This window comes from Telopea speciosissima, chromosome 6 (assembly GCF_018873765.1).
Source record: "Telopea speciosissima isolate NSW1024214 ecotype Mountain lineage chromosome 6, Tspe_v1, whole genome shotgun sequence".
In the NCBI taxonomy this organism is placed as follows: Eukaryota; Viridiplantae; Streptophyta; class Magnoliopsida; order Proteales; family Proteaceae; genus Telopea; species Telopea speciosissima.
The window spans coordinates 35,031,388-35,045,954 of record NC_057921.1 but is presented as its reverse complement, the minus strand read 5'-3'; the positions used below and the strand labels follow the sequence as shown (position 1 = coordinate 35,045,954).

The window sequence follows — 14,567 nt, the reverse complement described above, 5'->3', positions numbered from 1 at the left end:
TTTGGAGGAAGAGGAGGAGGTGGTGGGTCCCATATAATGTAATAAAAAAAAATAAAAAAAAGATGAGAGAAGAAGAAGTAATGTTGGGGTATTTTAGGAAATGCAGTTTTGTTTTGAATGAGCAATAACTAACTTTGGGGATTATGTAAATCTTTTTAAAATGGAAACTAATAGATGTAAAATAAATTTTAAACCTACTTATCTTGTAATTAATTTTCTTATCTAGTGGATCTAGGAAATTTCCCCAATTTTTTTTGGGGGCAAGGTCCCCACTCCCCACTAAGGGGATATAGGGCCCCACAAAAGGAGAAAATCCAAAAGAGATCATTAAGGGATTGAGCTCCTCTCCCACACGGGATGATGTCCAGCGCACATCGTCCTACTGGGGAGGCCTCGATCCACATGCCACTGCACGGGGATGTGTACGATGGTGTGGATTGGAGCCTCCCAGTCGCACGATGTGCATTGGACACCGTCCGGCGCACAAGTGCGCTGGAGAGGAGCCAGATCCATCATTAAGGGCGCACAGGGTTACAAGAACAACTAGTGGTGCATATGCCAAGTTCCGATGGCGCGTTTCATGAGATCGGACACGCTCTCAACTAAGCAGTACCATACCGCTAGGCTATGGCCCAGGTGTGCCATGTATTGTACTTTCGTGGCAAGGGTCTGAGATTCTCTTTCATAGAGACATGAGTCACATGACACTACATGACAAGGGTACGCATGGACCTGAGGGGAGGTATGTTTATCGTATCGTCCGATACGGTATGGCTAATCGTCGTTCCCAATACTGTGCTGATACGATATCGGTCACATAGTACAGATAAGGGGTAAAATAGTTAAAAAGTTTGTTTTTTGGCCAAATGTTCTCTGTGCCAGGGGTGCAAGCTGTGCCCAGACACATGGGGGTGGGCAAAATGACTACCCTGCCTCACCTAATACCCAGCGTCCCAGCTCATGTGTCTAGATGCAGGCTGTGCTTACGGCATCCCTTGTTTTTAAAAAGAAAGGGGAAATTGCATTGCCACCCCCTGAGGTTTGTACTAAATACTATGCAACCCACTGTGTTATTGCTTGTATTTTAAAAGAAAGGAGAAATTATGCTGCCACCCCTTGAGGTTTGTACTAAATACAGTGCAATCCACTGTGTTTTCAAACTATACACCCAGCACCTTTAAGTGGAAAGTATTAAGTATAAAATTTAAATGATAATTTTGCCATTTAATTAAAATAATAACTCTAGTCTAATTTTTTATTTTTCTAACATAAAAAAGTAGGATCAACCATTATTTCTTCATCTTCGTCTTTCTTCTTCTTCTTCTTCTTCTTCTTCTTCTTCTTCTTCTTCTTCTTCGAACAGCAGAGAATAAAAATTCCCACCAGTGCAACCTTCGTCCCACTTCAACCACTAATCTTTCAAGCCTCCACCGTTGGACTCAGAGGTCCCCTTAGACGGTTTCTGTCAGACTGATGCAACGCCTAAGAAGGTTGTTAAAAGCAATAAAATTGACAGAAGGAAACTACTTAATTCTGATCTTTAAGAAGGTAACTGATGCGGTTAAGTAGGCCGAATAAATAAGGACTAGAAAACATAGTGAACCAAAACTAAAAAAATAGGGAAGAGAGTATGAATTTTTATCTGCTGCTGTAACTGGAGCGCTGCTATACACATCGTGTGATGCAGCAGTGGCCATATGTAGAATGATGTCTCACTCAATCAATTGAGACTGAAACTAGGGTACAAGAAGGTCCTAAATCCTAATAGATGGATTATATGCTACAATATCAAAGCTATATGATGGTTAGATTGGGAGAACACGTGTGCTCAGAAAATAGAAACTATGGTAGACAAGTGAGTGATAAATAACAACAGTAATGGTAGATGAATAAGACACAAAAGAAATAGAATTTATTTACCCAATGACATGACAACCATGGTAGAATGAGTAGTATTGCTTGCTGGAACCGACAGAACAGTGAAGGAAAGGAAGAAAAAGAGAAAAGGCAAGAAGAAGGAATGATATGACTTGGTATCACCATCAACCCTAGGGCCGGGTCAAAGGCCGGGTCAAGTTCATCAGCAATCAGCCACTGGAATCTGTCCATGAGGATGAACCTCAACAACATGTCCAAGATGCTCAAGTATGTCGGAAACAAAGATATCGTCACTCTTAAGGCCGATGAAGGTAGCGAGACTGTTACTTTCATATTCGAAAGCCCCATTCAAGATAAGATTGCGGGTTTTGAGATGAAGCTAATGGACATAGACAGTGAGCATCTTGGAATCTCCGAAGCAGAGTACCATGCCATTGTTCGTATGCCTTCGTCTGAGTTCGTCACACGTCGGTGATGGTCTCAGTAGATAGCCACAGCAAGAACCTAAGGCAGGTCATCGGTGATCGGCTTGAAGTGACCTGAGGCAGATCGTCAGAACCCTAAACCCGAGTCGGATTCAAGTAGCAGGGGAAGGGGGGTGTGAAGTTTGGGCTGCCCTATGGGCAAAATAGTAAGCTCACACCCCATTAAACATATATTTGTCATTTTAAGGTATCAATGCCCAACACGTCAGCAACTAACAGGAATGTTCTAACGGAGTGAGACTAAGTGTAACAAGTACCTTACACTCAGGGGGTTTGTGTGTATATTTTAAAAACACAGGGGGTCACACTGTATTTAATACAAACCTTAAGGGCAAATGTGTCTAATACAATCATTCCATATTGATACCGTATTGATATTGTATTGATTTTGCAGACGACATCCGATACAGTCCACTAAAACCATGGTATATAGAGGGATAATTTATGTTTCCTTCAAAGGAAATGATTTCTTAATGAGAGCAAAGCTTTCCCTCACGCGTTCCCCCTGTCTTTTCTAAAATGACCTTTCTACCCTTGAAATGATTTTTTTTTTTTTTTTTTTTTCTGAAGGCTCTCATTGGGTATTTTATGTGGACAGATGCTATGTTTTGAACAAGAAATCCGTATTGGTAGAACTTCATGACTTGACTATCTTAAAAGATTGCATATATTAAGTTGCACTATAAGGACTTAGATCTTAAAAGAGAGTAACTGGTGGCACAATTTATTTTCTTTTTGTTTTCTAATATATTTGAAGAATTCAGATTACATGATTTGACTTTTCAAATTCTTCATTCTTTAATGAAGTCAAATTCGTTTCATCTATAAAATTATATAAATATCTATCTATTTTTTTCAACTATTATGTTATAAATTTGAGCCTTATCTCTTAAAATTTGTTTTCATTAGGCAACTATTATTAAACACATCAAATATCAATCATATGGTGAAAGCAAATATATATTTTTTTTGATGTTAGAATGTAGATCACTAGGGATAACTCACAATGGGGGATAGATCCACGAAAGGATCAGGAGCAATCCACAAAAGACCAACACTTATTTCAAAAAAGACGTGACTTGTTATAGGTAATAGAGAAGAAGGGATCTCGAACTCAAAACCAACATACCCTAAACACCATTACAATCAGTGGTCTCAACCATCAGTCCAAGACCGATGTCCCTGATGGAAACAAATTAAGGGGTCACAAAACAAGAAAATTGAATATTACCTCTCCCACCCAAAATTGAATATTATTAAGTTATAAGAAAACAAAAGAGAATCCGGATCAACTACTCACATGGAGAAGGGTGGAGACAGATCTGACCCGTTCATGCTCAACAAGAGATTTGTCCCAACCCAAGTGTTGGATCACATCATTTCATTTTTGGTGTCTGGTCTTGTGAGCAACCCGTGACATACTTGATAATGAATTCCATCAAAGAAGGGTGGTGAGCATGAGCCACCACCAACCATGAACAACCTGTGTTACTGTGTTTCCCACCCAAGCATCTATGATCTGTCCCTGCCTCTGATCATTCTATTATTTGACTACATTCTTCCAATAGGGTAACCATCAGATTATGACATGACATGATATAACAGTTTCTTTCTTTTTTGTCCTTTTCAAATTTTTTTTTTTTTTTGATAAAGATCCTTTTCAAATTACATTTGTGGTAATTCACAAGATACTTAATATTTAAAATCTAGAGAAAAGAAAGCTATTTGGTCGCATGCGGGGTGTGGCTCTTGTGACTAGACACAAGGTCGCGTGAAATGATTGTTACACCCTTATGGAGATGCAGAAATCCTTGAGAGCGTGGCGATCATTTTACATGGCCATGTGTCTAGGTGTAAGAGCCGCACACTATGCGTGACTAGGTAGCATTCTCTTCCCCTTACGAGACTGGCGTGTTTTCCTTAGTTGATTCCCCGTCTCACTTGCCACAGAGAACTACGAACTGAGCACTAGTACCCCTTGAATCAGATTGCAAATTCTGACCCCGAACTGGGAATGTGAGCCAAACGAACTCATATCTCACTTGGAAAAGAATCTTCTAAGTTTAAAAGAAAGTCAGTTATATTTGGGAGACTCTTTTATTAAAGGTAAAAGTTTTCGTGCATGTTGCACAACCTTGCCTATAACTGTTGGATGACTATGAGCCTATGAGGGATCATGCACAATATACGATCATGTCCATCCAATGGTTGAAACCACGGCCGTGCACCATACATGACCATGTACAAAAACTCTTCCCTTTATTAAATTAGAACATAAAATGATGAAATAATCAAAATATCTCAAGTTTCTATATCTGTATATAAAAAAAAATTCAATGGAAAAGATATAGTTCAACATCATGTATTTATTTTATCTTTTTTATTTGAATCATGACTACTGATATACTATTTTTAAATTATATAAACATCACATGGTAAAGCCTGATTTAAGTTCATACCATAAGTAGCTTCGAAAATATTTTAATTGAAAGAATAAGATTCAACCATAATGTTTTAATTTTTTTTTTAAAATTTTAATGTGGATCATAGTTATTCAATTAACATTTAAATCATAGTAAATATAATGATACAACTTGATCTAAGATCAGACTATCAGAAAATTCAAAAAAATTTCAATTGAAATGACACAATTTAACTATTATATTTTGATATTTTTAAACTTATAAATTGCACCATGATTATTCATTTAACATTTTTAATAATAGTAAACACAACAATAAAAAATCTGGTCTATAATTGAATCATTAAAAGCATTTGATCTTAGATCTTGCATCTTGTGATCAATTAGTATTGAGGACTAAATATTTAACCAAAAAAAAAACATTGATGACTAAATATTATCTTGTTATATTGAAAAATTTTACATTTCACTTCGAACCATGCCATTAATAATTCCTAATGTTGGTTCTACTCAGAAGTAAGGGACAATGACTCTTGTGCAGATAATGTCTTGTATATATATATATATATATATATTTTTGCATAAATTCAAAGGTCCAGAGGTCGATCATACAAGACAACCCACTATAGGGACCAACACAAAGATCCACGAAAGGGACCAACAGGGATCCATGGGACCATACTTCTTAAAAAGTAATAAATTATAGTATTACTAATAAAATGGTGCATATGCCAATCCAAATGCTAAGCATCGACCAATGCATCTCACTTTTAACATTGACTTGCTACTTTAAGAAGCATTGCACTAGCTTTCTCCATTCTATATATATAAATCAAGCAAAGGATATACAAGAAATATAGTGGGATTCATCCACTGGCTCTACCCTCTAGCTTGAAAGAATTGAATGACATGTAATTTTGGTCAAAAGAATCTCCATTCCATAAGCTCCATCTGGACCATACATAAGATGGACGGTGAACCTCAAAGAAAGTAAGGGAAATAGAGAAACTCTTAAAGCATTTGCTCTCTCCCACGTGCCTAACCAGACTAAACAAGCTGAAAATGAGGTAACCCTTGGTTCTATTTTGTGAATGGAATTAGAGTATTAAACCCTTAACGTACTCTAGTCTCTAGGAAGTTTATATGTTAATTTTTTGTTCATACATATTTCTCTTATTATTTTTTCATGGGTTTTGCAAGTGAGATTCATACAACTCCCCTACCCTAGACAATGAAAGGTTTTCTATCTTTGGGAAATTTCTTTTGTCCCAATTTACTGTTTTAGTCAGAGTGGGGTTGAGTAGATTTGAGAGAACAATATCTAACAACCGTTTGCACAAGCAAACCCAAAAAAAAAATAAAAAAAAATCTAAAGCAAGCAAAACATGGAAAAGTTTATATTTTATTATTGGGGAGGAGTGTGGCCCTACGAATGCGCGGGGGCCAATGGAAATACGTGAGGAGTTGGGATGTAAATGGATAGTTGAAAATCCGTGTTCGATCAGTGTTTGAATCCGTTTAGGGGTTTTCGAATTCGGAATTTTGATTTCTAAAAAAATAGCCGAATCCGTCCGAAAGATAATCGGATTCGGATAGTTCCATTTCAGATTGGATAATATCCAGATAATTTACTATCCGATTGTAAAATGTGATTAGTTTAATATTTTTGTAAAAATATATGATATATTACTATATTACATTTATTATAACCATTTTTATAAGGTTATTTTACTAATTGGAGTCGGAAATCAGTAATCGGAGTAAAAATTCATAATCGTCAGAATAAGGGTGTCAATCGGTTCGGTTCCATGGATTGATGGTTTGATCCAAAACTGAACCAAGAACCGAGTCAGTTATGGAATTGGATTCCGAATTAGAACCTGCTTAGTTCGGTTTGGTTACAGTTTCAATTCGGTTCTACAATACGGTTCCAATTTGGTTCTATATTAGATGGAGATTGTAGTCAAGAAGAAGAAGGCAAGCAGAAAGATGGAGAGAACGCTAAGAATGCTAGAGAATACAGAACGTACACTTCGTAGTGATTTGAGTAAGTGTAAAACTGTAAAATAATAAAGGGGAAATACAAAAGGTCATATAGGCTTTTGGATTTAAGTGAGTTATTCGGTTCGGTTTCGGTTAAAACCAATAGTTTTTGAACTAAAATTGTAATCGAACCAAATTAAAAACTCATATACCACAACTGAAATCAAACCGAATTTATTCGGTTCAGTTCGGGTTTGATATTCGGTTTCGGTTTGGTTTTGACACCCTTAGGTCAGATTGTTTACTAATCGGGTCTATCCGATCCGATAAACTCCCAAATTTGGATATGATATTAGTTTTTAAAATTCTGTCGGATCAGATACGAAAATGTCATTCGGTAAATGGATTCGGATAGTAGTAAATCCGAGCCGAATCTGATCCGTTTTCATTCCTAGCGAGGATGATCAACAAGGCAGACATTTCCGCCTTTCATGGGGGCTGGGCAATCATTTGCCCCCCTCTATGTCTGGGCATCGACGTTACGCTCCACCACATGAAACATCACTCCTTTATTCTTTTTATGGAACTTGTCCAATTTTTTGTCCGAATGTACATAAGAAGTTAAGTGGTCGGAGACTCAGACCTAATATCCATCACATGACAATTCAATTACGGTCCAAATTTTATGTACAAGTAAGTCCTATGGTATACTGATTACCTTTCGAATTTAAACTCAATCTAAATGGCCATGTAAAAATATAAAGTTTTGAAAATTTATTAGATTATGAAAAACAAATGGATAAATAAAATTGGAATAGAAAGATGCCAATAATACAGAAGTAAATGATTACTTTTACGATGAAAATTGATAAGTAGCCAATCTAGACCATACTCTTCCTATTTAATAGTTTTATTTGCCAAAGCATCATTCCATGTGACACATTAGGTTTTATGTGCATTAAGTCTTCCATGGGTTGACTAACCATAAGAAACTTTTTTCTAATAATAATAATTCTTATAATAATAATAAGATAAGGATAGATTCATGTAATTAAAAGAGAAAATCATACTATATAATCTAAATTACTCTCAACTAAACTTCATTCAAACTAATCAGGTTAGCTAAAAATTATGCAATAGAAATATACACAAAATTAGTCACTAGTAAAGAAACCACAATACTATTTTAGCATCGGTTTTTGTTTAAGAGTTTTGTTTTGGATTTTTTCCTTACAATAGGGAGGGGGGAGGGGGGAGGGGGGAGGGGGGGGGTGGGAATGGACCCATAGAATAATTCATTTAATTAACATAAGGAAAAAAGAATGCTATCCTATCACATGGTTCTTGTACCTAGATATATATAGAAGCGTGCAACAAGGCCGTTCAACCCTTAATGGAATAAAAAGTTACATCCAAACCAATGTCTTTGTGTACACTCTCATTGGCCCCCGGGTAGGTGCAGGAGCTACACGACCGATTAGTGTTCTCTTGCCCTTAACATAAGTATGTAGGACTTTTAAAAAAGGTTTGCTTATTCACATGGTTAATTAATGCGCCTTAAAGGGTCAATTTAAAGTAGTTCATTCATGAAGCAACTATGATAAGTTTTCTTTCAAAATCAAATTATAATATTATAACTCCCTGACTGGAGGGTCAAACAATTCAATGTTGATTTTGAGAAACATTAATGTCAATAATGAGTCTAGATCCGCATATTTAAATAAATAAATAAATATATATAAGATCAGCAAATGGTATTAAAAAAAAATATGAAAAAATTACATGAATAATGTCTAGACATATTCAAACGAAGATACAAAATATTACATAAAAGAGATTAAAAATTCCACCTTCAGATTTTTAATTCACAAATCTAAATCTACTTTTATTCATTATGTTCCAAGTTACATCAGTTCCCACAAAATTTGAATGAGTTAACCAAACTTCCAATATTTAAGATCTTACAGCCTTCTTCCATTACCTTTTCTATAAATATGAGAGATGTTTCATTGTATAAAAAAGAAAAATTACTAGAGTGAAATCCATAACTTTATTTAATGGATGACCAAAGAAAAAGTTTATAAGTTAAACAATGGTTCACTATTTAATCATAAAATTCACTTGGTCAAAATCTTAACTTTTTTTTTTTATTGAAAAATTGGTAGGAATAGATCTATATTAGTAATCAATTTGTAATTGATATTTGACATTAAAGAAAGGGTTGGTGCAAACAAAAAATAAAATAAAACCATTTCCCACTTATTTCATTATTTCTAATTATGTTTTATTCGCATGATTAGATAACCGTATCAAGTATTCCCTAAATCTCAACTAACCTTATTCAGACATGAGAACCCAAAAACAAGTGAGGAAGAGAAAAAACCTAATTCTTTAGAGAGGTTGAGGTGGAAGAAATGGAATCCATTCAAGGGACCACATTTGAACAAATGCTATAGGCACGTGAGTCTACAGGCTTTCAACACATGAGGTAAAATAAATTTTTTTTTTTTTTTTTTTGGGTAAATGGCAAAATAATCTTCATGCCTAATTAGTTTATGCTTTAGGCTTTTACTCCAAAAACAAAAAAAATAAAATAAATTTATGCTTGAGGCTTTGAAGGGACAACAAATATTGGACTTTACTTAATGGCATGAAGCTATCTGCTTTCTTAATTTTTTGAACTTTATCTACAAAATTTAAATCATTAAATAGCACGATGGGCAGATCTTGTAGGCAATTGACTAAACCTGTAAGAAGGATAGATAGACACATAGGTGCTAATGTTCCTTACCCCAATATATATATATATATAGGGTAAGAGAACGGTACTTGGTTGCATGGCTACCACTTTGCCAGTGTGGGGGACAATGGGAGCATGCATACAAGCATCACGGGTGGTGGGGTTTCCTCCTTTCCATGGGGGTAGCATGATCATTTTGCGCCACTTGTGTCTAGGTGCAAGGGCCACACGACTAGGTAGAGTTTCTTTCTCCCATATATATATGGGTAAAATATTGTTGTCTGATCATGTAGCGCCTGCACTAGAACAGGGGCCAATGCGAGATCACACATGGCCGTGCATCAACGTAGATGTGATTTTTTATTTCATTGGGTAGGATGGTATTTTCGCGTGCTCTTGTGTCTTTGCTCAAGTCACACGACTAGGTAACATTATTTTTTCTATATATATATATATATATATATATAGACCCGGATCTGACATGGTAGATCCATCCGTATTGATTTTTAAACATCCGGACGAGAGGAGGGTGTCATGTTAAGAGAAGCGGAATAAAAGATGAAGATTGATGCTGGCATAGGTGGACTACAAGAAATTTGCCATTAAGGCAAGAGAGAGAGTAAATGAGATTAATTGGAAAAGAAATATTTGGATTGAAACATGGAATTGCTTCATACTTTCCATATGCTCTAGAACCAAAAAGGGAGATATGTTTTCAATTTCATAAGACAATTGCTATGACTCATAAGCTGAAAAAACCATTAAGAAAAAGGAATAGACTGTTGAGAAAAATGAGCAATGGATAGAGATGACCGATATGGATACAATACATAAGGGTAATGTGGTGAAGCAACTGAAAAATTGATGCTCGATAGTCTCATAACTAGAGGGAGAAACACATAAGGGACAAATGGACAAAAATTGAGAGTAAATGAGACAAAGTCAGGTAATATAGAGAGAGAATGGATCATCTGCACGTACCAATAGGTGAACGTACATCTCAGAGTCAATCACATTTTAATTTTGTTTTCATAAAAACCCCTCCTCCCCTTGTAAATGATAAAAATAGGATAGGTGGTTGACTCTCACATGTACGTTCACCTGTTGGTACTTGCAGTGCAGAGGAACTGAACTCATATAGAGAGGGGTGTAGGAAAAAAACCAGTTGGAAGACCAAAAGTCAATTGAATAACTAGAGGCCATATGCCACGGAGACCTAGTTTCAAAACGTCACGCCCAATGCTTTTTTGATAGGTGGCAGGTTAAAATATTTTAATGTAGGAACCCTCTCTAACACTGCCGAAATAGTAGCCGTTCTTTTTGCGATCTGCAAACGTTGTGATTGAGCGGCTTCCATTGGGTTGAAGATTAACGAAGTGTGGGTGGATCATTAACTGATTATTGATACTCTTCCATCTCCTACCAAATGTCCTTGATCGTGGTTTTTGTTTAAAGACTTCCTCAATATTTCTAACCATACCCAGAATGTTAGGTTTACTATGGATGGTGATAAGTTATGTCTAATCTTAGCTAAGAATATGGCTAAGAATGCTTGCTGGAACACTTGTAAATTTTATATTTAGTAGTGCTTTCTTTTTATTCTCATAAAAGAAAACACCGTCACGCCCAATCAAAAGGCCTTTCCAATCCTCAAAACCGAATGGGACTGTGTAATGCCCCAAATGGTGTATTGAAGGCAATATTTTTGTCAAAGAACCTGACACCAAAGATGATGATGAGGATATTGAAATAAAAGTCAGACCAATTTTGTTAGAAAAGCTTTATTAAGCATGAGAAAATTAGAGATGCCCACACCCCTTGTTCTTTGGGGAAGGATACAATATTTCAATTAATAGGGGTGAAATAACGGGATTTGCCCCCACAAAAAAAGAATGAAACAAAGACGTAAACTTAGCTGATTTGGAATTATTCCTCCCCCCACCCCCACCCCCCACCCCACACACACACACACATTGTTCACCCCTGTGATGTTGTTCCCCGGCTTGAAGAGGTGCCTCATCTTTCTAAATTTCTTATTTACCTAATTTCAAATTTTCTTTTTTAATCTATGCAAGATTTCAAACCCCAGGTTTAAGTACAACAGGATGGGCGTATCTCTTTTTGATAGATGGCAAGTTTAAGTTGCTTGCTGCAGGTTCGATCAAATCTACTCACAAACTGGAACCCGAGCTTTTTTGTATTCACACATGGCTCGATCATGCTTCCAGTTTATGACTGAAGATAAAAGAAGTGTGGTGTGCGAATCCATAGATCGGAGATCTTCTCCCATCACCAACTATTAATCCTTGGCCATGGCATCTCCTTGAGGACCTTCTGTTTATCAGCTCTGTAGGTCAGGATTTCAACTTAAAGTTTAATAGGATAGGGAACCCTTTCTGTTATGCAATTGCTTCTAATCTGGCCATAAAGGCCCTGAATTTTAACTCTCTTGTATTTTTCTCTTTTTAGTTTATATATTTCTTTTTTCTCATAAAAAAAAAAAAACGTAAACTTAGTAAGAGTTGAACTAGGAATGAGAAAAGCTTGCCTAAGGTAAGTTGATAAAGTTGACAAAATATGTCTAAGAAGTACATACCTCTAGTTTAAGAAAGCAATGAGGGGTTCCACTGATTAAGACGATAGTTAGCATGGTGAATTAAAGAGTGGAAAGTAGTAGTAATGACACACAGTGACGATGACGGACCCCAAGTATTTGTGAGGATCTTGAACAAAAGGCCTAATAAGAATATTGACCAAACTCAACAAAAAAAAAAGGAATATTGACCAAGAAAGATTGACGTTGAGGGTCAAGTTTGGGACCATTTACCTAAAAAAAAAAAAAGTTTGGGACTGAAATAGAGATGATTTAGAGAAATTAATTTGTTGATCTGAAAGAATACAAAATTTATTTAGAACAGTGAAAAGAATGATAATTATATACAGTGGCCTTAAAGAAATATAATCGTTATTCGCAAAGAATATTTCAATTTAATGGGATCGGTTAAATGGATCCAAACAAAACAAAGTAGGAAAAATTGACGTCTAAACAAAACAAGAGGAATGAAAAGATGGAAAAAAAAGGGATAACAAGCGAGGTCTAAACAAAACAAGAGGAATAAAGAGATGGAAAAAAAGGGATAATAAGTAAAATAAAATATGATAATGATAAATGACGATGGAAAATAAAAAGAAAAATGAAAAATGAAAGATGAAAATAAGAAGAAAGAGGCTCAGCCCAATGGGATCTGTTACACGAATCCCTCTTAGGCGATGAGATATAACTGTTTTATTTAAGATAAAAGTAGGAACTTGTTGGAAGAATAAATAAAGATGGCAACAATGGATCGATCACCTTGGTGAAGTTCACCTCTAGGAGAAAAATATCGGGTAGTTGAGCCGTTGATCAGAATAGCCAACCTAACAGACCGGACACAATTATACAATAAAATTTACCCCATTAGTGGGAAATCTATATGCTTGGAGGGCACACTGTAAGAAATCTCATTTAATTATCATAAAGTTTTGGAAAGTGAAGCGAAGTGGACTATTCTGGGACCTTTTGATGGTGTTGCTACTAATGTATCTCTTTTATTCTATTCGGGAGTGTGGCCTACGCCAGCACTCCCATGCGTGTATCTCTCTCCTTCTCAAAACCAAGTGGCAGAGGTGTGTCTTTTCATATGGGGATGAGAGAGATAGACTCATGGAAGTGCTGGCTCAGACCATACTCCCGGACAAAGAACTTTTTGCTCTCTTTTATTTTCTTAATGAATTGTTGTTTTCCAAAAAAAAAAAAACCTGGAAAATAAGGCCAGATAAGTAAAATATTTCCCTTGTTTTATTTGACATCTAGGCAATTCAACATTGAAACAAATTAAGTCAAAGTGAAAAAGCTTATCGATTTTACTTCACTTTTCACTCACTTCACTGCAACCAAATGGACACTAAAGAGAGCACTTTGCATGTGTCTGGAATGAAAAACACACCAAACAAAAAAAAAAGCACTTACTCCAAGATCTCAATCAACATTGGTTGAGAATTTGGGGCAGGAAGCATTGGGATTAATCTAATTTCCTTTTCTGCTATAGATAGATGAATATGAATAGGAAGTTGCCTCCCGTTCTACTTGAACTTTTACTAAGCATATTATTATGTATGGAGCATTCAGTTTGCATATCAAAAAAGGTAGAGGGTATAAAAAACTATACAGCATTCTTCACAAATGTAAAAGCCCACTCCTGTTTGCTACTTGGAAGTCCCGGCTTCCGATTTTGTGCTACACCTGATTCACAAAGTCGCCCATTAGTTATATTTCAAACCCAAACTCAGGCTTGGGATTTCTCAGTTTCAGCTCAGTTTGATAGGGCTCACAACTGCCCACATGGGTTTCTTGAGCTGATAATGTTTTTCATGGCAAAGAATCTGAAAAACCCTAGTAACTGTCACATAGAACTTCTATAATCTGCTTGACACTAGTAACGATAGTATGATACCATCCAAGATTCATTTCACAATTTCGGGATTAAAATTGCTATATATAATGATATGTTATAAATATAAGGCTTATGTTTAAGCTCAGAGTTACAGGCAAACTCGATTTACTCAGAATCAACCCAGTACGGCTTGTAAGTATGTAAAATCTAATTGCTCCAAGGTTGCCCAAAATATCCAAAATACCTTTTCCCTTCCGTTCATGGTTTTATTGTAACAACGCGTCTTCTCATTGCAGCTGGGAAAACCTCTATTGTGAGCATGGGCCAATCATGGGGTCAACAGGTTCGACTTTCCTAAAGCTAAGGGTGAGTAAAACATCTTGTTGAAAGAAAGAAAGAAAGCAAAAAAATGGCAGACATGCTAATCTGGGTCAGTTATAAATCCATGTATGATAGGTGATCTTCATCTGATTGAGAAAAGATGAATGGTTAGGAACATAAGATCAGTTCACCTATTGCCCAACCTTGAATTTCTTCTTGTTATGATCTCAGCTGCCCATTTCTTTCCTATCTCTGTTTGGAACTTCCCTACGAGGCAACAACAGGCAATAGAATTTGAGGTGCTG

The 14,567-nt window shown here is 36.0% G+C and overlaps 1 protein-coding gene and 1 long non-coding RNA gene across 2 annotated transcripts in view; one reads left to right on the top strand and one right to left on the bottom strand.

The window, feature by feature from the left end:
• The first annotated feature begins 100 nt into the window (after positions 1-100).
• On the top strand, positions 101-14,472 carry LOC122665372. Its single transcript, XR_006333478.1, has 3 exons — positions 101-110; positions 3,343-3,345; positions 14,336-14,472. It is a non-coding gene; the product is annotated as an uncharacterized LOC122665372 (long non-coding RNA).
• LOC122665371 (5'-deoxynucleotidase HDDC2-like) overlaps positions 14,391-14,567 on the bottom strand; it is a 44,747-nt gene continuing 44,570 nt past the window's right edge. Inside the window, exon 8 of the mRNA XM_043861505.1 lies at positions 14,391-14,529. Within this exon, the coding sequence (XP_043717440.1) occupies positions 14,450-14,529 (80 nt within the window). The 3' untranslated portion in view covers positions 14,391-14,449. The remainder of the gene's footprint in view (positions 14,530-14,567) is intronic.